Source organism: Podarcis liolepis (assembly GCF_965112155.1).
Source record: "Podarcis liolepis genome assembly, chromosome: 5".
Classification (NCBI taxonomy): Eukaryota; Metazoa; Chordata; class Lepidosauria; order Squamata; family Lacertidae; genus Podarcis; species Podarcis liolepis.
This window is the reverse complement of record NC_139556.1, coordinates 70441411-70468794: the sequence shown is the minus strand read 5'-3', so window position 1 is coordinate 70468794 and position 27384 is coordinate 70441411. Positions and strand designations below refer to the sequence as shown.

The following is a 27384-nucleotide window of genomic DNA, read 5'->3' as shown; positions in this document are numbered from 1 at the left end:
GGGTGCACAGACATCCTTACCACAGTCCACACACCTCAGCAGCCACATGCACTTGGTGACCATATGAAGGGTTCACATGCCTGCACAGATCTATGTGTTAAGGGCACTTCTCTGTGATAGCCTGTCCCACTGCAGCTTTAGACTCACAGAGAAGTAGTAAAGACTCTGTTAGGCTACAAGCCCCCCAAAGTCAGGCATCATCAGGTTTTCATAAGCAGCACCCAGGAGGTTAGATTTATGGGCACTTCCTTGGAGCACAGGTGTTGAGTGTTTAGGCCCAGGAAGCTGCACATGTGGCGTCACCAGGAAAGATTGGGCTTCTGGACCATGGTCTTCACTTCCTTGAGGAAGGAATTCTGGCAAGAGACGAGTTGCACCTCACAGAAGTTGGCAAGAATCTATCTTGGAACTGGACATCACCAACAGGGAGGAACTGATCAACGAAGTGGAAGTACTGGTGGCCACTTTATTTTGGTGGCCACAGTCTATATCAATTGTTATTTTCAACAGACAGGTTTTAAATTATTTTGGCTTTAGCTAAATAAAAAGAGACTGCTAGTGTTTTAAAATAAAATATAATAAATAATAATACCCAGTATTCCCTAACATATCTAATTAAAAGGTTATATAAACCAGGAAAGAACCTGAAACTGTAGCAAACTAGCTGCAAGGTATGTTGACACAGCCAGCTGGTTGTTTATGATAACTTTCCTGTGTTCTTAATTAGTCCTCAAATGACCTTTTAACTTATGTCTAAATTTGGAATTATATATTTTAACTCTTAAATATGTTCTTTAGAAGCCAGCAGCATTTACTACTGAACTCTCCCGAGACAATAATCCATTTATTATAACATAGGCTTAAGGAGCACCAAGTATTCAGCTCATGGCCCACATGAAAGATAACAAATGGAAACAAAAGAATTTCTGTAAAAATCCTCTCATCAGCTATATCAATAACTGCAGTATAGTATCTAAAGATTGCATTGCACTACTGAATATTTGCAGGAAGTCTCCCATTTTATTTAGTTGAAAATCAGTCCAGGTTTCCAGAACAATTTTATTTTACCATTAAAGAGCACATGAACTAGGCTAATTATTTTTTGAGGACCTCTGAATCTTGGGAGCAAACCTAAGACCGGATTTAGTGAAAAATGTAATAAGCATAGTTCATGAAAACTAATGGAATTGCCATCCTCAGTGCAAATTCAGATTAATTTTTTGTAACCATACTAATGTCATGATTATTTTTCCAACATGGAAGGGATATTATAATAATCTAATTATATTGTGCCATAGATTCTCCATAGTCTGTGTCCTTGAAAAAGGACAGAATGCTCACAAGGAACATAGATTACCATAGCTCCATTATCTCCAAGATCTTAATGCATCTGATTCAAGATTTTAAGCCTTTAAAACCTTCTAAATGTTTCACCTCCCTACAGTGAACCCATAAGTTCATTAGAAATCCCTCAAGCACCTGCATAATATTAACTGTAGGAGGCTTTAATTCAACCCAATTTAGCAGTGTTACTAACATTGGCAGCGATCCCACAATTTTATATCGTGAAGTAGGCTGCTGCCTGTAAACGAAACATTGTCTAGTGCAACAGTATATCTTTAGGTGCTTTCCTTTCCCATTACAGACTGACAGCTCCTATGTTGGAATTTAAATTCATGAAAATGCTTGTAAATGCACAGTTATTTATCTTTGAGCATTGACATAATTTAGACTATTAGTGCTGAGAAACATCAGTAATTAAGCAGTATATAAAGAATTGGAATGAATGAATAAATAAATGGTTTATATACTGGCAAGTCCATCAACAGTAGGCATTGAAGAATTCTAATAACACACCTGATTTCTATCACTGTTAGCCATTTACTCTTGTGGAGTAAACAACAGACCATCCTATGAAAACCAGATAAGTTTAATTCTTTCCCTCCGAATTCGATGATCTAGTTAAAGGACACATTTTTCTCATAACAAGTTGCCCACATACCATAGCATTTCAACTGTAACAAATGAATCAAGAGCATTGTGCATAGCATATTTATTATAGATCACGTGTTAATTTTCTCTTTAACACTTCCTGTCCAGTACCCATATGCTACATGCTACAACAATTCCATTTACTGTATCTTTCACTAAGGCCTTGTCTGCACCATTCATTTGAAGAACAGTTATTGCTGCCTCCACAGAATCCTAAGAACTGTGGTTTGTTAAGGGTGCTGAGAATTGTTTGGAGAACCCTATTGCCATCATAGAGCTACAATTACCAGAGCGGTTTAACAGTCAGTCTCTCTTCCCAGGGAACTCTGGCAGCTGTAGCTCTTGTAGTATTATTAACAACTTGCAGTAACAACTCTTAGCATCCTTTACAAACCACTAATTTAAGAATATGACCTTCTAAAATAAGGCAGTAAATAAGGCAGGGCAAGTACAAAACAGAAACCTCATCTGGAAGAGCCCCCCAAAGTCTGCTCACTCCAACCTGAATTTTTCATGATCAAAATCATATTACCTGAGTGATCCAGAACATTTCCTAAACATCATCAGTGGGTTATATGGTTCCTGAGAATTCAGCCTTTCTGAAAAATTGAAACTGTTGCTTTGGCTACTGACTTTCCTTGCTATATTAAGGGCAAATGAAAATTGGACAAGGGGGCACAATTACATGCTTTACACTAGTAACATATTGTCCCGGGAAACATGTTTCAAATGAATTTGCACCATTGTTTTTATGCCAAGTTTGTTCTAGTTTTAAAAGGTTAGAGGAGAGATAGAGGATGAGAGAAAGTTCTTGAGACTATGTGTACCTTCAATGTGCAGAATGTGCATGGAAAAAGAAGTGTTGGGGTCTGTATGTTTTATCAGATTATCTGATATGGGTAAGTTTATTCTTCTACATACAGACATATCTCCTACTACATATGCAGTGGTGGAAATGTTGACAAGTGATTTCATTTCTGGCATTGGTGGATATACAGCAGAATACTTCCTTGACAGAGGTCACTCTTTCATAGCTTGTTCACTGCTAATTGTTTCACAAGGAAATATCTTCCTTATAAGGTCTATCAAAGCTGTGTTCAAGTCTTAGGATTAGTTCAGTTCAGATGTAACAAGATTTTCTGTTAAGAGAATGGGCCAGAGCAAGCCTTCACTTCTCTATAAACAGACAAGAAAATTTATAAATTGAATTTATGGATGTAACAAGCTACAGTTTCCCATTATTCCAAATACTGAAAGTTGTACTTATTTCAAACTTCAGTTAGTTGAGAAATCATGATCCAAAACTGCTGTTTGATATGTGTTTCTTATAACTAACTAACTGTAGTTTGATCAACCATATTTAGATCAAGTATGTCACAGGTAGTGCATAATGGAACCACCTCCAGTGAAAATTAGTTGCGAAACAAGTGAACACACCTGACAAATAAGCAGTCATTGACCAACAGTGAAAGTACCAGAAAGTTAGTTAAATGGCATGACTATATTAATGAGGTGTCCATATAATTTAGCAAGTACAATAGGTCAACTGCATTTACTGACTTTTGTGTTAATCTTGGGGAAAATGATGGATTGAAAAATTCATATGTAATTGTGAAGACCACAAACCTGCAACCAAGTTAACCAGCAATTGTGGTTGTCCTGCCTTTGGATTAAGAATGTGAGGCCAAGTAAGAGACTCAGCTATAGGACAAGTTTAAGTCACTGCCGAAGCTCTGGAGATAACACCCTATTCCTGCTTTAAGCAGCATAGAAGACCAAAAGAAATGTACTTTGATCCAAGAGCAATGCTCCTAAGCATCATAAAATGATGGTGTATTCAAACTCACCCATTAAGGACTATATACATGTTTTTCCTATTTGATAAAAAAAAGAAAAGAAATCTTGATAGTATGTCTAATCATACTTACCTGGAAATAACATAATCTGAAATCATTATTTCAAAATAAAGATTTAAATTTTCAGGTCAATAACTGAAGTGTATGGTATGCAAAAAACACAACCTTGATGGCAGAAAGTGAGGAGGACCCTTTTAATGAGGGTGAAAGAGGAGAGCACAAAATATGGTCTGAAGCTCAACATAAAAAAAAACTAAGATCATGGCCACTGGTCCCATCACCTCCTGGCAAAGAGAAGGGGAAGAAATGGAGGCAGTGAGAGATTTTACTTTCTTGGGTTCCGTGATCACTGCAGATGGTGACAGCAGTCACGAAATTAAAAGACGCCTGCTTCTTAGGAGAAAAGCAGTGACAAACCTAGAATGCATCTTTAAAAGCGGAGACATCACCTTGCCGACAAAGATCCGTATAGTTAAAGCTATGGTTTTCCCAGTAGTGATGTATGGAAGTGAAAGCTGGACCATAAAGAAGGCTGATCGCTGAAGAATTGATGCTTTTGAATTATGGTGCTGGAGGAGACTCTTGAGAGTCCCATGAACTGCAAGAAGATCAAACCTATCTATTCTTAAAGAAATCAGCCCTGAGTGCTCACTGGAAGGACAGATCATGAAGCCGAGGCTCCAATACTTTGGCCACATCATGAGGAGAGAAGACTCCCTGGAAAAGACCCTGATGTTGGGAAAGATTGAGGGCACAAGGAGAAGGGGACGACAGAGGAGGAGATGGTTGGACAGTGTTCTCGAAGCTACCAACATGAGTTTTACCAAGCTGCGGGAGGCAGTGGAAGACAGGAGTGCCTGGCGTGCTCTGGTCCATGGGGTCACGAAAAGTCAGACACGACTAAACGACTAAACAACAACAACAGAGATATATTCCAGCCATCATTTTACAGTTTATAAAAAAAACCTGAGGAATATTTATCCCACATCAATAAATATTTATCCCACATCAAATGTCCACACCATTTATTTTCAACCAATGGTACCACCACTGAAAAACATTGCTCTAGATTTTTAAGAAAATATATTAAGAGCACAATTCTCTCTTTGTTTACTCAGGAGTAGCTTTGACTGTATTCAATGGAGCTCACTCCCTGGTATGTGTGTTTAGGATTGCAATCTAAGCCACTGCAGAAAATACCATGTATCTCCAGAATGTGAGAGGAATACCACGGACCAACCTCTAGTTGGAGGAAATGATTGACTTTTGACTTTGTTGCAAACTCATGATACAACAGTTCAGTAAATATTTCAATATAATTATACAAAAAAAAATCCATAATAAGAATCCATGGGGGGGAAATCTAAATCATTTATTAACGATATAGACCATACTTCTGGAATAGGGACATTTTGTAGTTACATAAAAAGTGGCTGTGACAAAAATCAATACCAAAATAGATATGCTTCATTTGTTTATATCAAAGAGATACTTACAATTTTCCAACTAATACTATATTAAGATATCCAGCAGAGAATCAATAAAAGGGTTGATAAAATTCAGAACAGATTTGAGGTACAGCAATTGAAGTTAAGTGGCTTCATCAATTAATGGTTGACAAGAAATGTCACAAGAAGAAAAAAACCTGAAGCTAGAATGCAGTCATAATAGATTTCCACAATAACAATAAAAAGAGAGGAAAGAAGAAAAAGAAAGAAAAGTGCACTTGGAATCAAGGCTAGAACTATTATTATCTTCTATACAAGGCCCAAGAAACTGCATTTACCAGACAATCTCCTTTGATATAAAAATATAGGTGTGCCAGAAATAATTTGGACACACCATTCACTGCACTCTGAAGCATTTGTTTTCAGGACTCATAATGTGTGTTCAAGTTCACTTCTATCAAGACTTAAAATGTTTTCTCCAGCTTCATCCTAATATATGAAAAACACTATTTCAAAGCTAACAATATGCACATCCATTTGCAGGAACTGATTAGTTTATGGCAGAATTTGAGGGACCAGGGGAAGTTTAGTCATGCCATCTATATTGGTAACAGCTTCTACAAACGTAGGAAACTACTGTAACACAACAGGGGGAGAAAATTGGATAATGAAAGCACAACAACTACAGTAAATACTACTACTAGAGGTATCACATAAATGGAAGGGACAGAGATTCTCAAGCCAAAGTGATAAATAAATCTTGATGTTCCAAATCCATACATCTTTAAATCTGCACAAATCTCATATTTAATGCTCATGCTTTAAAGGTTTAAATAAAATGCTACATTTCTTGCACTGTTAACCAGACAGCAGTTTTATCCCATCTTTTTGTAACATCATTTAATGCGACAAAGAAGGTAGTTATTTTCTGTTCAAGAAGTTCATAATTAACTATATAGGAAAATAAATTGCAACTGTAAACTTCTGAAGACAGACATCTGTCATAAACAAACGACACTAGGAATCTTGAAACCCTCCATTAACACTTCCAATCTTGGTTCTGACTATAATAACTTAAAACACCATTAAACATGATGCAAGTGATTGTAAAATATTCTTTATGTAGCTCACCAACTGCTTGCAAGCAAATGAGCTTAGTGTAGGCAATCATAATACACAATTTACATAAAGCAAACTCTGAATTGATGTTCTAACAAGTAGTTTCTAAACAGCCACAACCAAAAAACTTGCTGTATTACATTGCTTATGATCTATTTTGTCTTTATAGTGAATGCACAACAATCATAAACACGCTTCATTTCAAGCTCTATGGGCCCAGGTTTCAAGTTAGATGGTTCGGCAAATGAACATTGAAGCATAGCATTTGTGTGATGTGCTATCAGTATACTGCATACAAATTGTATAAATCCATTTGATGAGCTTCACACAAAGTTTATGGTGACATTGAACAAAATATTTCCTACCTGCATATGGAACAGGGGCATCTTTGTCCAAAGCAACCAGTGGAGGATCCAAAATGACTGTGTCATTGTTTTCAGTAATAACTCCATGATAAGATGTTTCAATCCATGGCTTGTGCTTGTTTACTAGGAAAAGAAAGGAAACAATTGTCATTAGTATAAGAGTTTTCCCTCCCCTTTCTCTTTTCAAGTTGCTTAATTACGTGATTTGATTTTTATGGGGGGGGGGTCACTAGAAAAATATAGCATGAGTCCCTCCTCAACCAAAATTTAGCTGCAAGCGAAACTGGTATGAAATGATTATTATTCCCATCATCAGCATTACACCATCAACACCATGAACCCTGAATCCAGCAGCAATCCAGACACAGAGTCAGATGCTGCAGAGGCACCGCCTAGGGAGCTGGACCAAGTTCTGCTTCTAAGCTGACTGCTAGAGATCAGGGAACCACAGCAACTGAGGCTGGCAGACAGGATTCTCCAAAGGGACCTTGGGGACCACCAGAGCTTGAACCTGGACCCTCGCAAGTACCTTCCCCTGGGCCTGAGGAACCAGATGCCTCACATCCCACTTCATCAGTCCAGTGGCACAGGGAGGAAGGCTATGGAATGGAGGAAGAATGCCCATCTCCAGACCAGGGGATTGGTCCTTTAAGGCTCTGAAGTTCTCCACAAGGGGGTACAACCTGACAGAGGAAGTTTGGAAACAGAGAATAAGGCCTCAGTCTGCTCCCAACCCTTCTCAAAGTAAGTTGCTCATTTGGAGCTTTCTGTGGTCCTGAAATTTCTGACCAGCCTTGCCTCCATCCTAGTCCTGTCCTGCCTCACCCCCTGCCTTTCCACCTTCTCTGTGGGATTCAGCATTGGACTGGAACACAACAAAACAAACCCAAATCTTGCTGAGGCATTTTTTGTAAGTACAATGGATTGAAACGACTGTATTGTAAAGCCAAGTGAAATTAACTCCTTTCTGACATTATTGTCACACATACACACAGAGAGCAGATGCTTACCAAGCAGAGCTGTGTGTGTGTCTTTTCTTCCAACTTAAAGAACCAGGAAAAAATGGTTTTTTAAAATGAAAAATCAACATTAGATATCAAATAAACTACTTCCCTTTCTAGTTTTCTGAAGCAACATACAAAGAGAGAAAGCATATTTAAAAAACCAGGGGGAGAAATAAGGAGGAAACAAACAAGGGGGTAAGAGCTCTGATGGGATAGACATATCAGGCAAGACAGTTGTCTTTCCTTGTCCTACCTTGAAGTGACAGGAATGAAACCTAGAATCTTTTACATGCAAAGCATGTGGTACAGTACTGAGCTACTTCCTCTCTCTACAAAGAACAATCTTTCAACCTCATCAATGTCAAACTGCAGTAATCTATTTTTTTTAAAAAGGCAATTCATTTACTGATAAGATTAATTAAAATCCTTCTGGAACAAAATGGAGGGGGAAATGTATTGAAAAATGCAGCTACCATATCTCCTTCACCTCTGAATTGATTATAGGATGTACTTTCAAGAGAGCACCTACAGTTTCTCACTTAAGAATGTATTATAGTTTTAGTTTCACATAGGAGATCCTTACGGCATATATTCTGGGAAGTAATTAAAGTATGTGTTTTACTCCATGTTTTTATGAACATCTCCATCCTTGTGTTGTCAGGCAGGCCCATTAATCGAGAACATTTTGCAAAGTACAGAAACGTGATTTGGTGATTGATCAAGCAGATGATAATGCAGCTGATATGGGTAGGGACTCTGAGTATATATTACAAGGGAGGGGGGAGCAAGAGCCATCACTCATCGATAGAGCAGATACCCTGCATGTAAAAGATCCCAGGTTCAACTCTACAAATTCCCAGATAAATGACCAGGTAAGAAGTGATGAAACAGACCTCTGCTAGAGACATTGGAGAGCTCGACCAGTGGCCTCATTAGGGCCATGTGGAAGTTTGAGAAATGAGGAACACTTTGAAATGAACCTCACAAACCACACTGCCTAGACTAATGTGCACATCAGCATGTAATAGACCTTCATATTCCACACTTCAAGATTTCACACTGTGGTCTGAAAGCTACCTTTATAGCAGAAACACCATCTAGTTTTACAAGTAATAGCCATTCCATGAAGTCTGAATGCTCGGCTACCACCACCATTCTACACACAAAATGTATTGTGTGTGCATCTTCAGTGGACTTTTAATCTAATAGCAACTCTAACAGTACTTGGGCTTGGACTTGTTAGACATTATAAGAACTCTATAGCCCCAATAATAACAGCCTTGAGTCAGCTGCCAAAGACAATGATGAAATGGAGGGTGCATCACAGCTCTATACTCCCAGAGACATATTTGCCCTCATCTTGAATTAAAAATGAGAATATTTCATGGGTTTTCTGAATTGTTTTCTATGAATATTAAAATCAGGCATAGAAGAGGAAAAGGAAGGATTAGGAGAAATTCAACATCATGCTCCTCCATTTTTTCCATCAGCACAAGCATTTCAGCTTGCACAATGAAACAATTTGCCCTCTCTTGCATGCTGTTCTGGGGGTTCTCTGGACCCTTCGCCAAGCTCATTTGAGGGGCACACAGGAGAAGTAGAGGGGAAGTCTGGTTGCATCAACAGAATGCCTTGCATTGGCTCCTGCTAGAGCACCTACTTAGGGGAATTGGGCCCATTGTTTTATAAATTACAACCAACTACAGGTGGTATGTTTTCTCCTGGTAGAGAATCCCAATATGCCTAATCCTTTTAAAAATTCTACAGGTTTACTTTAATATAGGTACAAATAGGGCAGGTTTATATTCTGCAGCCAAGAATGAAGTATCAACCTTTCAATGAATTCTTGTTCCCACAACAAAGATACCTGTGTCAATTTTAAGTTTGATGAGAAAATCAATATCCATCTCAAATCATGGAGCATACTTAACATTTCAGCTGTGTTCACACATTACACTAAACCATACTAAACGGCCTACGTGCAGATGGTTCCCACACTGTTCCTTCTGTAGGGTGCATAGGAGGAAAAACAAAACACATCACTCTTGACTTACTGATACACATAAATTGGGGAAACACAGTTTGTTTCTCTCTAAACAAATCTTGATGGGAAACCAATGACAGGGGTGAAACTGGAACCATCTATATGTCCAGGGTAAATCATTAACACTGGTTTACTGTGACATGAGAACACTGCTGCACATTTTCCACTTCCTTGAGCACTGACAACTGCAAGGGCAAAGTGACTGTTTAGTTTCCTTTCAGTGAGAGAGAACTGGAGACTTATCATCCATTTGTAATACTTGGGTTTTTTACGTATGCACAAGCAGAGTATAAGTGGCAGCAAATGAGTATGCCTATAAAGATCTAATGTGTTACCCCACATTAGATCTCTAGAAAGTTCCTCCATACCCCAAGGAACCTCATCTTCAGCCAACTTGGACCTTTCTCTATCTTTGTGTGCCAGTTGCAGAATAAAGACACCTATGGATGAACTCACATTAACTTAATCATCCACAACAATTAACAGTGCAATCCTGTGCAGCTCTACTCACTGATTTCAATAGGACTTATTCTCAGGTAAGTGTACAAAGAATTGCAGCCTAAGAAACATTCACATTCTTTTGTCAAAGGCCAGGAATAGGCAAACTTGGCCCTCCAGGTGTTTTGGGACTACAACTCCCATCATCCCTAGCTAACAGGACCAGTGGTCAGGGATGATGGGAGTTGTAGTCCCAAAACATCTGGAGGGCTAAATTTGCCTATGCCTGGTCAAAGGCTCTAGCTCCCATTAGATGTCCCTTTAACAAAATCATAGTGAAAGTTCCATTTGTAGTAATCAGACAGCAAATGCACACCAGGTTGTTCAGAGTTTATGTATCTTCATGACCATGTGTTTCTCCATGATAATATGTTCTGACTTTTAAATGTGATATTTAATGCAATTTTCTCTTTTTGTGCATACTTCCATTTTCCAAGAAAAAGGTTCTTGAAGGCTATTTTCATTCTCACAGTACATCTACAAATTTCAGAACTCAACTGTCACACACCTTAAATGGTTTAGTCTTTATTCAGTATTGTGTGACCTATTCCTCCCAGCTCTGCACTTCAAAATGGTTTCTTATCTCCTGTTTGTTCTCCATCATATTCAGCTCCTCTCAGTTTCTGGGTAATATTCAACAATGCAGTCTATTTGCATAGAAATTAGGGTTTTATACAGTTTAGTCATGCAGAATATAGCTGGGCAAGTCATTTTTCACTTCACTATTATTTGAAGTTTATTTCTGAGCAACTTTAGTAATCATGAAACTGAAACAGTAGTGTTTGGTTGAATGGCACAAACCTTTCATCACAATAAACTCTTAATATTTGTGAAAATTAGAAATTCTCCCTGACTGATTGTATCAAAATTATTGATGGCAACTTATGATTTTAGTATAAAATACTATTGTCATATTTTTAAAAATCAATGTTTGCCCTTGAATTCTGCAGTATGCTTCCCAATGCACTTATAATGGAAATTTTGTCTATAGTTTTGTTTGCTTGCTTGCTTGTTTATTCTATGATGTTCCTTACCTTGATAGTTCAATTTGACAATAACTCATTAGCAAGTCTACTTATTTTCTTAATACATGGAAATTACCTAATGGCTTGTGCCTTATATTGTAAATTTCTCCTTTTCACAAAGGACATATGCATTTTCTAAGAAGGAATTCTACTGCTGCAAGCTGTATCAAGCTTTAATATATTAGATAGCACCCAAGGCTAATTAGGAATCAGACAACAAACAAGTCACAACTAACGCTCTAGGGATTAGCATACAGCAAATGCTTACAATTCCTAAATGTGCACAGTAACTTGACCAATGGAAACATTCAACCAAAATGGGGCAAAAACACTGATAAGAGCTGCTAGCAATCATCTAACTTGTATAATTTGCTTGACTGCTTTAAAATAATCTTTAATTACTTTCACATACGTATATATTTGGCTCAACAGCTGAGCAATTAATTAGGTTGAAAATCCAATTGCACACTAACAGTAAACAGAACACCACACCCCCAGGAAGATACAGATGCCTGTGTATATGCTTGTTTGTTGCCTATTTTTTTGCTCCCATGAGCTAGCAGCCCACATACAGTTTTGTTGATTGGAATGCTAATGCAGACATTATGATATGCTGCTGCATATATTCCTAGGGCCAGTTTTCATGCTACACATTAAGAACTGATGTAGCTATAAGTTCCAGTAGGGTACTCATATCTCACCAGACTTAATACAACAACAATAATAATAATTAATAAATGAATAAACAATTTATATAACCACAATAATCTCACAACAAGGATACAATAGGAAAAAGTAAAAATTTGTTAAAACTACAAAATCAAACTTCTATTAAAATACCTGATGTAATAAAAACAGTTTTCAACTAGAAGGGACCTCAACTAGAAGGGACCCACAGGTTCTGATGGATACAAGCTGTGCACCTGAGCCATGGGGGCAGTGGCGAAGCTGCATGCTCCGCTACCAGGGGCAGAGAGCAGCCGGGGGAATGGCTGCTGCCCCGGGTGTGTGACATGCACCCCAGGGGCGTAGTGTGCATCCGGGGACATGGCATGCCACACGTGGGGGCGTGGCATGCATCCCGGAGCGTGGTACGCCACCTGGGCAGAAGTGGCGCACATTCTGGGGGCGTGGCGCGCCGCCCGTTGGGGCGTGGCACCTGGCATATGGGGGAATGCGTGGCGCATGTCGGGGGGGCTGCCGCGATGGCATCCTACTGGAATAGTGGTGCCAGTGGCGATCTGCTCCCTCTGCACCCCCGTTCCTCCACCAGTGCATGGGGGGCTGATAACAGTGACTCCCGCGAAGACTGATCCATGATCAGGCAGGGATATAAAGGATTACCTTTACATTTGGGATACTTTACATTTGGAACCAGTTGCATCTTTCAACTAACTTTCATTTTTATAAGTAAAATCAGCATAAAATGAAGAAGAAAAAAGCTTACCATGTTATATTAATTTTAGTAGTTGCTGTCAAAAAAAATAATTGACAAAAATCATACTTCTCATCTCCCTTACAACCTGGTCCGGAAATGCAGTCATAAATATACTATATAAATCATTGTTACAAAAGGCAGAGGTTAAAAGCACCTTGATGCAGTTTTATAGAAATAAACTTTGACTCCAATTTTTCACAGTATATCTGAGTTTGCAGTTGCCATGCACTTTTGTTACAATGCAGAAATCATTCTTTGTGCTACTTCAGAAGGTCATGCTGCTATCATGTAGCACTTCATGGATAACTGTTGCAAAATTTTGATATTAAATCAGATCAAGGGTGTATTTATCATTCCTAGAATGATACATCTAACTATAAAAACAGCACAAAATAGGCTATTGCTATTCTTTATGTGACATGTTGGCTGCTGGGAGGGGCAGTGTCTGTGGTCTGGTGGGAGCTCTAGCAGCGAACATCCACCCACTGGGTCTCTCCCACGATACTAGCCAATCATGGGCAAGCTTGGGGGCACTGCCTGGGGAGCAAACGAGAGGGGAGACTTTGTCTCCCTGGCTCCCCTCTGGTCTGCTTCCTGGGCTCTGCTATCAGTCAGATCTTGGTCTCCCCACCCACCCACTGTCTGGGGATTTTCCCTACCACATAGCAATTTTCGAAACTTGACAGCAGATAAGGCATTGGAGGTGTACGCTGAGCCTAGATGGGTAGCAGGGTCACAACCCACTCTATGTAAAGAATCAGGGTATCACATTAAAGGGATCCATGGTGGAGGTTCTTCTGTCAGCTGCCTAGATGGGGGCTGATGGGCCATAGCTCCATTAAGGTGATACTGGGTGAGGTAGCCCTGATTTGGTTTGTGTCATAGGGCAATCTGTAACCTAGGTTAATGCTGCCAACATAACTAACTAGCAGATGGGTTAGTTGTGTCAGGATCCACACCCAAGGCCTGCACGAAAACCTGCTGACATATGTAATCAATAAAGTGTTGGCCAACTGGTTGCCCTGTTTTTCTTGCAATTTTCCCATGCTTAGACCCTGCCACCCGCAGCTTCACTGTGTCTGGGTCCCACAATGAGCAATAGCGCACACCTCATTCTGGGGGTGAAAGATGCAAACGTGAATAACCTGAGGGAGATGAATAATATTTCCCCATAGATTTGGGGAATTTATAGGGTCAACAGTCCTGTGTGGCACCATAGATGGTCCATATGAGTGATACAACCAGTTATGTGGACCTGTTCCAAATAAACATGCCCAGCAAATAAGTAATATCTGAATAAAGTTCATATCTTTAATTACTGTGCAGAAGAGACCATTTTTCAGGCAGCGAGTGGAGAAAAGTGGCCATTACTATGTCACCAAAATGCAAGTTGGTAAGAAATAATTTGTGAATCGGGTTGCTCTTTAGCAATCCCACTTGAAACAGTGTTTATCCAGATGCTATTGGATTGTTCTGCTGTTATTTTCAAATTCACTTGAAAATGTGATTCCTGTGTTGCCCCAATGTAGTGAAACTGTCTTTTCTTTTCTTTTCTGCTAAAGGGAAGTATTTATTTATTTGTGTGTATCCCCTGGATCTACTGAACAAGTTTTTGCAGCTGTTTTCTTTGCATGGTGTATTACTGCCAAATGGTTGTATTAAAATTAAGAATCTTGCACACATTTTACAAGGCTTTTCCTTGACAGCTGGATAGAAACGGTTCACTTTTATTACCACATGGGTAATAAAGTGCACAAGTAAATGCTCTAGCTTAAAAATCCTCTCAGAGCTTGGCACTAAATATATTACATTAATTCTTTTAGTCCTTGGACAAGAAATCATTAGGTATGGGCTATTACTTGCATTATCATTACATTACTGGATCATTATGAAAAATAAAAGTTCTAATCAGTATGGGCATTTATAAAGTGCAGTGCAGTGAAACCACCAACTTGGAAAACTTCAAACATTAATACTAGCTAGAATTAATAATAGTTTTTGAACCAAGGAAGGTTAAAATAAGGATTCGTTACAAGAGTTGGGCTGATTGCCGGTAGCTCATAAACAGAGTGTAATTAAATCCAAGGGCCATCCAAAATGGAAGCTATGTCTTAGCTCTAGAGGAGGACCATAGTGGCTTTGACCTCCTCCCTAGGAACCTGCATGCTCACACTAAGCCAATTTGGATTAGTGTTATGTGCAAACTATCCCTGTATATGCAAGTCATAGTTTTATTTCATAGGTTGTTATACTGGCATAGAGGAATGATGGAGAATTTTGATGAATTTTTTTTAAAAAGCGAGGTTAGGAATTGCTGTGGTCTGTGCAGTGGTGTAGCGTGGGGGGTGCAGGGGGGGCCGGCCGCACCAGGCGCAACATCTGGGGGTTAGGGGGCGCAAATCCACGGGTTAGGGGGCGCAAATCCACAGGTTAGGAGGCGCAAATCCATGGGTTAGGGGGTGCAAATTACTTGCCTTGCCCCGGGTGCTGACAGCCCACGCTACGCCACTGGGTCTGTGTGTTCACCTGTGTTCAGGAACAGGAATGAATCAAGTGAATCCTTTGCTACTTTACATGTCTAGTTCATCAGCCCATATTCATCATGCCTTCTCCATTGTGTTGCTGTAACAGCTATCAGAAACCACACGAATCATATATTCCAAATGACACGGAAAGGCTTTCCTGCGAGCTATGCTATGCACACAGTATGGAAGTAAGGCTCAGAGACAGTGCGGAGATACCCAAGGTCTAGAAACTTAAGAGTGAATGTACTAAGTATGGAAATGTATTAGCTGAAATCTTAGTGGCATTGTGAAAGTCTTCTTGCACAGGGCCTTCCTTCTCCTATGAACATTATAGTGCCTCGCGATGGTGAGCTTGTGTATACTTACTATCATATTGAGCCGTAACAAGGTTGAGGAATACATTTTCCTCTACTACCACTGTAAGTCCCCAAACACCCAGACTGCATTTTAAAATAGTTTTTATGCATTTCTTTCTGTCCTCCTTTGATACTAGCTCAATATACCACTGGAAAAAATATTTAGGGAAAAAAAATAAGGAAATTTAAATTCAGAAGGAAATAATAGGTTGAGATCAAAATAATTTTGGATTCAGATGGAGGAAAATGAGACAGAGAGAAAGAGAGTTTGGGCAACCATTCTCCCCCTCTCCAAAACTCATGCCATTTATATTTCCTTCACAATAGTTTCTTTCTTCTCAATAGAAGCTTTGTTCTGTCATAGCAGAAATGTGAAAAGCGAGAGCCCCATTATTTCCCTCCTTATACTTTAGGAATGTCTACTGCTACTAGTGAATTGCAGGATGTGCCAACGCCCTCTGCCCAATTATATGAAGGCCTAAATATTTTATGCGTTCTGAAAACCACTGGCCAACAAAGCTGGTAAAGGGGAAAAAATCCTTTATTGAAAACTTATCTGAACATGAATATTCATCTAGAAGCATCTGTCATAACAGAACTACAAAAAGCATGCTTTTTAAAAAGGTGGTGAATATATGTTCCTCAAATAAAATGTTATCTTGTTCCATGTAACAATTTCAATGCAATTGTTCCCAGTGGGCTGTATGTATTTGCATATGATCAGTGTTGTCTCGTGTAGCACAATCCTATGGTAGTTTTGCCACCTAAATTATTTTAATCTCAGCATAAAGCAACACCTTTTGTATTTACATGTTCTACCCCATTCCTATCCTGATTGGAAAATGTATGCCTTCAGATGCCTCTAAATCAGTGATTAAATATTTAATGAGGCAGTTAATTTGGAAATCCAGTTTGGTGCTGGTCAGAGAGTTGAACTTGGAGAAAGCCAGCTTCCTATGTGACAGTGGTCCAGTCACACTCGCTCAAGCCTCTCCCAAGAGGTTGTTGTGATTTATTTATTAAAAGGTAGTGTGTGGGATAGAGAACATTCTACCCATTTTCTCAGCTCTTTAGAGGAAACACAGGATTAAAATTTCATAAATAAAATCATGAAAGAGATTTGCCTGGTTTCCCTGTTGTGATAAGCCAAATGTTTATTCTTGGCTACAGCTCATGGTTGGCAAGGGGAAAGTTAAACCATGAGCCAGGATGCGAACAACACACTAAGCCAAACCCTGACCTAGCATGGCATGAGAGTAAACAATACCAGGGAGGATCAAATGTACTGCAAGCTCCTCCCTGTAAGTTCAAACATCTGTGTGTTTCTGATGAATGAGGCTTCCTGTTCCTTATGTCCCTACATGATGTCTCTTCCAAGTCTTCAGTCTTCTCCATAAGAAAGTGTATTCTTCCAGAGCCAATACAAAATGTTAATCCCTGTCAAATTCATGATTGTTTGGGGTGCCCAGCCAGAAGAGCGGGGTATATTATTTATTATTATTATTATTATTATTATTATTATTATTAGTCTAACAGAAATCCGGCAAGGGCTGCAAATCTTCAGGCAGTTTGGAAACAGGAGGTTCTCATTTCTTCCTTTCACCTGGCTTTCCTAACCATTTGCAATGTCATTGCACTGCACAGTTCTTTACTCTGGCATTCACAGTAATGTACATGCAAGCGAACCATTCATTACACTCAACTTTTTAACTTTACAGCATGTTAATTCTTTGAAATCTAATTTCATATGAACAGCTTTCATTTGTATTCGACAGCAGAACAGTCTTCAAGATGTGGGAGATTAAATGTCAGCTGAACCAACTTCACTACACATGTTAATTTCACATGGACTGGAGAAGAGCTATAGGGAAAAGAAGAGCTATGCCTTTGATCAGGAAAACAGCTATTAAGTTGTCAGCCGTGCTATCACTTGCTTCAGAAGTCTGCAGTAACTGCTTGCTTGGGATTGACAGAGCACACGAGGCCAGTTCAGAAACTGGGAAGGGTGGGTGGGGGAAACTACAATGGTAACTCACTTGTGGTACAAAGAAACTGACAGTGATGAGGGGTGAATGGGGAGAACAGTGGAGATATTGTGAAGGGAAAAGAACTGTGTAAATATCTGCCTTTGTCTCCAGAGTTTAATAGGGTAGCATGATATGGATGAGACACTACCTATTGTCTTGTGCTGTTGGAGTATACCTGAACCTCATCTTCTTCAGAGATGGGTGAGTGCCTCAAGTCTTGATTCAGACTAGCAATTAGAAGAAAAAATGGGAAACACTGATGAAGAAATCTTCTCCCTTCCAAGATTTCTAAATGAGAATGTAAAATATTCTGTCTCTGTGAAACCCCCTTACCTCAGATTATCTGTGGCCCTCCAAATGTTGATAGGATTACATCTTGCCTCATCCCTGACCACTGGCCCTGATGGTTGGAGCTGATGAAACTTGGCATGCCCAGTATCATATGGAGGGCCGCAAGTTAGTCCCCTCTGATTACCTGATCTCTGTTGTTCTGGTGGCAAGAAAGCACTCTCACCACCCTCCTTCTCCTGTTGTTGAGGAACTGCTTTTGATCAGATGACAAGGAAGGAAGTTGTGGTCTCTATAAAATATAGTTTTCCAAAGACACCCAACATTGCTTTTGCTTTTTTAGCAATTATTTTTCAGATATTAAGTGTTATATAAATGCTTTTCAAATAATAAAATGTCCTCCCTAGAAAAGGTACCGTATTTTTCGCTCTATAACACGCACCCGACCATAACACGCACGTAGTTTTTAGAGGAGGAAAATCCGTAGGCATGCCACCCGTAGGCATTCCCTCCATAACACGCACAGACATTTCCCCTTACTTTCTAGGAGGAAAAAAGTGAGTGTTATGGTGCAAAAAATACGGTATGTTCCCTAGGGTATCAAGCACAAGGCAGAAGGGAAGAGAAAAATTCTCATCTCCCTGAAGCTTATGGAACAGCAGCCAAGTAAATGAGCGGAAGAAAAGGGGGCCTTTTTCGAAGTTTTGATTAAATTTGAGCCAGAGCAGTACTCTGGGTCTTAATTAGATGCCAAGGTTTGCAGTCTGCACCAAGGAATTACAGCATTCAGTAGCATCCCAAAATTTCATCTAATCAGCGTAGCTACCACAGAGCATAAAATATGACAAGGCACACCAGAGCTAGTACCAGAATTTGCTGGCTGTCTCCTAGAACATCTAACTAAAAATATATTTGAATGTATAGGCTGTTTTCCCCATGCTCCTGGGAGCCAGGGCTAAAAGATTTGCCAGACTGGATTCCAGAGAGGTGTTATATTAGAAATAAAGTCTAAGGTAATTATAAGATTAAATGATAGTTGTACAATAAGTGATGCTTTGCCAATAGATTGTAATAAATGTGGCCTATAGCAAAAAACCTTGGGTGTAAAAAAATTACAACAGGGCTGCCTTAGGTCCACAGTGGCCAGCAATCCCCTTCCCTGTCAGAATTGGTCCACAAGGGGTATAAAGCCATCTTTGGAAAAAGAAGTAGTGTGCTTTTCCCTGTTATTTAAGAACAGATTCAACAGCAAGAAACATTAATTTTATGTCTTTACTAACTTGTAGCCTATAGATGTCTATTCTGTACACATGACACTTACTTTTATGTTGCTTTTCTGAAAAAATGATAAAAGGCTGATTTCCAACAGAACTTGTGGGGCTTGGCTCCAATTCTCGAACCTGCTGCATTTATCAAACCACAAGCAGAGCCATCTTAGCCATTAGGCAGGCTGAGAATCTCACCCACGAGACCACTGCTTCAGGCAGGAGAACCCCTCCCCCAAGGTGGCACACCCCCCCCCAGGTGCCCCACCTGCTCCCGCCAGCAGAAGAGCACCGCTGCCTCTGATTTTTTGCAAGATTGCATCCATTTTGTGTGAAAATGAGTGCCAGAGCAGGCAGCAGTGGCGCAAGCAGGTAGGTGGTGGTGGCAGCAGCAGCAGTGAAATGGGACGTGGTACCCCTGTCTACAAGTAGCAATTTATATTAAAGATATCATGTGGAAGCTGACAAAAAATGTGTCTGCATAGCAGGAGCTTCCTACAGCAGCAACAACGTAAGTGGCTTGACCCATGGATTAACCCTGTCACATGGAGATTCTCCATACCAGCACCAGTTTTATAGTTTTATTGCATGTTGTTTTCTGCCCTAGGCTCTTTTGGGTGGAAGAGTGGGACAACAGTTCAATCAATCAATCAATTGTACATTTGTATACTTCTCCCTCCAAGCACATCCTTCCCCCAAAGCCCTGTAATTGGGGAGTTTTGTATGAAATTCTAGCAGTAGATTACATGCTAGAGGTCTGATTTAGGATTCAGCCCGATTGGTTGCACAGCCCTAATAAATACTTGAGCACTATTTTGCAAATTCATGTATAAAGCTATTACTGCATTAATAGAGCAAGCACTCCCCCCCTGGGATTTGCAAAATGGATATTATTAAAACATTTCTGAAAACATAAAACATAAATGAAATCAACAAGCTACAGATAGCATAGTGCTCAGCTCCACAGCTGTCAGGGAAGAAGTTTTATTTCCCACCCCCCATCCTAACTACCGGGGACTCAATTAGATTTAGCTGATGGATGACTGAGCTCCAGTTCAGCAGCAAACCCCACCAGAAGAGCTTCCACCAACTAGAAGCCCAAGCATTTCCTCAAAATCACCAACAGTAAATCCTGTTCCTGACAAACACTGAGCTGTTTTCTACCCAGCTGCACTTTTTGATTAAGCGCTAGGATGTAATGGGAAGAGTTATATTAAAATTGAGTAAAGCACTTTGAGAGAATAAACTGAGCAAGGCAATAGTGTGGGAACAGGTAATTTAATTTCCTTGCCCTGCTTTGCAAACTTAACGTCTTTTAAATTAAGCTGGAGGTTAAATTAAAATTGTTTTCATGCCACAGTTTATAATGGAGCTGATTATTCTAAACACACTTCAATAATACTTGAAGGAGGAAAGCCCCATATAAAAAGGGGAAAGGGCTACTGCTCAATAGCAGAACACACACTTTCCATGCAAAAAGTCCCAGGTTCAGTCCCTAATAGGGCTATAAAAGATCCTTGTTTGAAATCCCAGAGAACCCCAGCCATCCACTGTGCAAACAATAAGTAGATAGATGTACTAAAAGTCTAACTCGTTATTCATTTGTCAAAAACACCTTTCAGTGCAACAAATTGTGTTAAGGGCTTTCACTCAAACTCCAAAGTGCAGGGAAATTACAGCTGTTAATGGTTACGCTATTAACAAATATAATATTAAGATAATATTGATATGGTATAGTACAGTCCATTTTCCCAGGCCAGGAAACTTCAAGCTATGAGGAGAGATCTTGCTCTAGGAAACAGCAATGGACTTACACAGAAACTGGGGGCTACACCCGTTCTTTGCTCTCAGTCAGGCTCTCATCCACATATGTGTTTCCGTATGCTTCCCTCTTCCTTTCAAGTAGCCTGCCAGGCAGCTAGCCAGGAACTACGGCAGTGGCTCATAAATTCCCATCTCTGGCTTATCATCTTCATTATTCCTATGGTTCTAAGGGAGATGGAGGGTGGACTGATAGCCACCCAGGAACCCAGGCAACTGATGTGGGGATCTCTAGTCACGAACAGGCATATTAGGATCAATAACACTACTGAAATCATTAGGACAGTCCAGCTTCCCTTGCTCCTCATGTAAGGAGGTTCAAGGTATGGACAGGGCTGAATCATGAGAGGTATCCTATTCTGTGGAGCTTCACCACCAGCTTGAAGCTGGACGGCTGCCAGTAGCAAAGTGACAACCCCAAATTTGACTGTTTACTGGAATAGGCACATGGGAGTCCGTGCAACTAAAGCTATCGTGCAACTGAGGTTACCATTTCATGTTCTGAACTCGCAACCAGTACTATCAAATTAAAATGATACAGTGGAAGGGACATTTGAGGTTGATCTAGTCCAAGCCCATCCCACAGCATCTTCCTTTTCAGATAACTGAGTGACAGTGCTTCTAAAATAGGGGTGAGGAACTTGTAGCTGCCCGGGTGCTGTGTTTTCTCAATTTCCATCACCCCTGGCCATTGGCAAGGGGCTGATGGGAGCTGGAGTTCAACATCATCTGGAGAGCCACAGTTCCTCACTCCTGTTATAGTAAAACTCTGCATCAAAGTCCCATAATAAACAAGCTGTAGTTCTAAGACAGCAACTTAAAACAGTTTTACCGCTATAGCCACTTGTCAGTATAGATTTAGTTTGGACTTGAACGAATTTAAATTTATAAAGAACAGCTTTCATAAACTAAGTAAAATATTGAGGTTATCTGGCAGGAACATAGAGAGTAGAAATAAACTCTTCTGTTTCTACATATATTGTCCTTGGTATACATTATATTCAGTGCTATTTCTCTTGAAAAAGAGGCGACGGAACTCACCATGAAACTTGTTCTCTTATAATGGCAATGGCACCCACCTGAGAGGTGCCAGAACTGAGTTCCAGTGAGTTCTGGTTGGAAAAAAAAGTCCTGGTTATATTTAAAAAAAGAAGAATCAATGCAACTTGTATGCAGGGTTGTCTCTTATTGATAACAATCATTCAGTAATTTCTCCAGAACTGGACTATAGGGTCGGTAGGAAACAGTTGGGTGCTTTTACTGATCCAAGGGGAAATCTGCTAGAGACACAACTGGAATTCACAAATGAGAGCTTGCATTAATCTCTTCTTCGTACACTTCAGGAAAGCGAAATCTCTATGAAACTATATTGCATTGGGTTCCAAGAGGGCACATCTTAAGAGATTTGCAGCTTTGAGCTGTAGCTTCAATGAATTTGTCAGCTATGGCAATGAGTGCATAAAAAAGCCCTTTAGTGGAAATGAACATCTGCAAAAATGCAAGCTGATTTTCCCAAGACAGCTTGAAATTTTGAAAGGCCTTTTGACCTATTAATCCACAGCAAGTGTAAAATTCTTGTGGAAATAAGAAGAGGCATCTGACTAAACTTCTAAGCAGGTCATTCCCTGCTCCCCCATTTGATCATGTAAAAAAGAAGAAGCAATAAAGCTAGTGTTTTGCCTCCTTAATTAAACAAAAATGAAGTATATTTAGTCCTAGAGAGTGTCTGGGCACTTAAAGCAGGATGAAAAGGATCTGAACTAACTTTTGATTTATTTGCTCCACTCGCAGCACCGCCTAACATTAAGGGCACAATAAATTCGGCAATCTGTTAACTCCCTTTTCCAAAGCACAATGATCAGTACTGCATAGTTTGAATCAACATAATACAAAAGTTTTTCACAGATTTTTAGCTATTCCCGTTATTTTTCATCTAGCAATATGTTGGCTGCAGTTGCCATTGATTATGGTAAGATATGAACAAAAAGTATTTCAGAATATACTGAATTGCTTTACAAAATATGGTTATTAGAGTCCCACAGGGTACACAGACAAAATGTTAGATAATACCTTGTACTTTCAATACTGTCTGAATTTGGAAAGGAATGTGGTAAAAACAGAGCTCCCAGTGAAATGCACTTATTAACTGTTTAGGGACTACTTTATATGCAGTGTATATCTCTCTCCAGATATTATCATCATTATTTTTCATAAGACAAGGGAGAGCCGGCAGGATGCTGTTATCCATGCTAAAAGATTTAACCAACACTACTTAAAGTTTGTTCTCACATCCTCATGCTCTTGGCTGTCAAATAAATCAATTCTGGATGCACTACAGCATATGGTAAATGATACCAAGTACAGCAGATCCTATAGACGAGATACAGTAATTGCATGCAATCAGTCACTGCTCCTTAGTGACACAACAGCTTAAGGTCTATACTTGAGCAGGCAAGAAATTAAGAGACAAAAGTGCAACAGACTGGCCTGCTAAACAATGCAATAATGTAAAATTCAGGCTGTAGCAATAGTAGTATTGCATTATTTTTTATTGTAGTCAGATCAAGCAATTTAAGATTATTTTAACCCAAACAAGCACCAGCCAGCATACCTGGTCTTTTTACGCTGCCTCACAGTATCACAGCACCAAGAAGCTCCAGAAAGGGCTGTAAGACTATGGCAGACAGGCTCAACCCAGCAAGAACTTCTCCCCACTCACCGTGTCTCTTGCTACCCCTCTGCACATTCCAAGTACGTTAACTCCTACTCAAGAGGTGAACTTCAGGGGTACCTTGACACAATGCCATCAATGCCTCCTCTAACACTCTTCCCATGGGCCATGGTTACACAGAATTTCTGCCACTGCCACATTCACATAACCATCCCACTCACCTCCCTCCCTGACAACCCCCAGACAGCTTTAGCAAGTAGAGGTACCACTTTTGAAAGGAAGGAAAACTCGACCCCCATTCATGGTGGCTGCCCACTATCTCAATTGACTCCAAATGCAATCCCACCGTGTATAGATCTATGCAGTCTGCTTGCAGTGGCAGAGCTGGGTGGGTCAAGAAAAATGGAAGAGAAAGGAATTCCCATCACTGCTCCAGGTAAGCCTTTATTGCCAAAAGTTAAAGAGAATGTGAGGCCAGCCCCTGTGAGTGGTACTCTCACTTTTGCAACTTTCAGATGGGGGTGTGAGAGTGTGGGAGCGTTTGTCAGCCATGAAAGCCCTAGGGAGTGGATCAGAATTACCTATAAAGAGGCACTATTTTCAATTTCATTTACTGCTTCCCACAGAAAGATTTAATGATAAAAACATCAGCAAGAAGAGCACATATATAAAGGCAATTTCATGTTAAATACAGATACAGAATGGGATAAAAATCAGAATATAAAATGTTTGTTGGAAAACGAGGGACTTCAATATGTGCCATTAGAAAATAGAGACAGCACCTATCTGTAACACAATAGGAGAGAATTCCAAATGTTATTGTTATTATTCTGCCCCTGCTATATTGGTTTTTTGTGACAAATAAATGCACTTATCCAGCTCAAGGATAGTCACAAAACATATATTTTTTTAAATGCCTTTGATTGGGAGTGGAAAACCTTGAATCTTTAGTAACTAGGTTGGACTGCCCCAGAAATCAATTCATATTTCATTCAAAGGCAGAACAGTAATTTATTTATTTATTTATTTTATTTAATAAAATTTATATACCACTCGATTTTAGAAAAAGCCCTCAAAGCAGTTTACAGAAAGTAATACCAGCAAGACAGTCAAAGTCACAATTTCATATGGTGATGAACTAAAGCATGGATTGGGATATTTTCCTAGGTTAAATAAAATGGCTTCATAGAACAGAACCTTGTTGTTCAATATTAGGCAATAGTGATGTCAGACTGAGGCAGATCAAGTAAAATCCTGGTTGTTCTTAAATAAAACGTGAGAGGAATTAACCAGTGCCACAATTTCACACTGAACAGAATTCTTTCCATTACCTTATAGGACAACTCCCAAGCATCTGCATCAGTGTTAGAATGCAGTTAACTCGTCATTCTCAAGCTTACAAACATCAGATCTTCTTATTTTCAGAAATGTTATCCTTCATAAAAGCTGTTATACCAGATTTTGATTAACCTTGACCTCCACAGCTGTGCCTCACTTGCAGATGTTTTTGATCCAATTCCACTCACATTGATTTCCACTAGTGTCTGGTGAGCTGTTCTTACAAGATAAGCTTAAAAGAGCACAGGAAAACTGATATATCTACTAAGGATATAAGGAAGTGTTTGGGGTTTTTTTTTATCTTATCACCTGAGTTCGTAACAATCAGTTGTTTCTGTTCTGCTACAGTTCAGCTTCTGCTGAAACCTACATAGTTTATCTCACTTTCCGCTGTGCCAAAACTAATGTGAGCAATCATGTTCATGAATTAGGTAATCAATCTGAATGCATCTCAGTGGAAGGGAATTATCAAAGACAATGCAGAAAATGACATAATAATTTTCATAATGTTCACTGACTAAAAATACAGTAATAGTGAATGTTACTAGTATTCTGACAAAAAAACCCCTACATCCCTATTGTCTACTCTATCAAATCATCTTATGCAAGCCCGTGCAGAGTTTGTCTGAGGCCTGGGGCGGGAGTCTCGACTATGCTTGTGCATTCCTCATTCTTATACAAGCCCTGCTGACACAAGATAATGCTGTTAACAGACATGTGGCTCCACAGACTTGCAGTCCATGACACACGCCACCACTTTGATGCTACACGGCTAGCATGCAGTAATGAGGGTCCAGATTTTACTATTAAAACCTTGCAGTGCATACAGACAAGCATGGACATTTTGCCCATGGCTGTTTCAACCATTAAATCCCCAGTCAGCTAGGAGGCAAGGACAGTTCTTGGCATGGCAATGTAAATGTGGTAGGCTGCTGGCACATGTCTCTTCCTCTGCCCCGCAAGCTGGCTTAGCCCTCCAAGGCTCGGGGCAAGTGTACACAGCTGCTGTCCCCCCCACCACCACCACCACCACACAGGCTTGATCTTATGTGTCAGCTTGTCTTGATGAATCAAAGATGCTCAGGAGAAACATATGACACTTGCCCATGTATAGAGATTATTTTGTGAGATCTGGAAGCTGTTTTATGAGCTATCATTGCTTGGTGCTTCATTGTCATACACAGGTATCAACTCTGTATAACCTCTGTCATAGATAGAACTAGTTTGGTTTTCTTTTGTCGTGTGTTTTCAAGGAAGCTTTCTAAGTCACACACTTTTTAAATTTCACCATCCAAGATAAAAAAGCATGTTCTGATTTCTAGGAAGTGTGTGCATTTTGGCTATAAATCAACAATGTCCGAGATGACACATGCTTCATTTACAATGCATGCTTTTCTGTTCTCTTCTTCCCATCCAGCCCCAATTCAAACTATATGCATATGCATATAATCTTTCAACAAAATGGTTTTTTTTTAAAAAAATGTTTCCTGCAGTCCTTGTTTACAATGTAGGAGCCGCATCCAAATGCAGCGTTTTTAATCCACCAATGGCAGCACCAGCCATCTTCTTGTACCTGTGATTGGACTAACCAGGTAACAATGCTGTAATGGATTAGGAATGAAGTAGCCACTTGATTCCTTATCCTAGACCACTACAATGGTGCTGCTGCTGGTAAGCCCTCATGGAGGTTGATGGTTTCTGCATCCCACCAACCTCATCCAATGGCAACCACAATGGGCTGTGATAATAAGACCGTTTGTATATGAGGGAAAGTCCAAAATTGGGAGCTAAAGCACCACAGCTGGTAAGTGTTGGAGGTGCACTACAGACAGCTTCTCAGGGCCCTCAAAAAACTGGAGTCAGGTCTGTAGATAGGCCAACCATCAGCACCTAGAATAAGGGGGTGCCCCTCACCATTCCCAGAGGACTGACCACCGCTGGTGCTGATTGCCTACATGTTTTCACTTTAAAAATAAATTCTGTAGCAGCATTCAGCAGAGCAGTGTGAAAACTAGTCCAGGTCCCAGAGGGATTATTGGGAAATGAAAATGGCAGCATCTGCTGCAGCTACTTTACTGGGTGTTCCCTTTTTTTTTTCAACATTGAGCTGATTGTTGCTGCCCATCCTCATTGCACCACTACTTGCTGAACATATAGGGGGCACCAGCATAATGCTGAGCATGCCTTACCCATGAGGCCAGGTGAGGTAAGCGCCTCAGGCAGCAGTATCCACCTGGACAGAAGATCCCAATATCATTCTTTCTCTCCTCCCTCCCTGCCTGTTCCTGATGTAGATCTTCCCTC

At 40.0% G+C, this 27384-nt stretch overlaps 1 protein-coding gene across 2 annotated transcripts in view; it reads right to left on the bottom strand.

Moving 5' to 3' along the window:
• Positions 1-27384, bottom strand: part of CLSTN2 (calsyntenin 2) — a 322960-nt gene that overhangs the window by 195363 nt on the left and 100213 nt on the right. For both annotated transcript variants that reach the window (XR_014526944.1, XM_083506385.1), the window contains exon 2: positions 6781-6903. Coding sequence is in view for 1 of the 2 variants with exons in the window: in XM_083506385.1 (XP_083362511.1) it covers positions 6781-6903 (123 nt within the window). In the remaining variant the exon portion in view is untranslated. The remainder of the gene's footprint in view (positions 1-6780; positions 6904-27384) is intronic.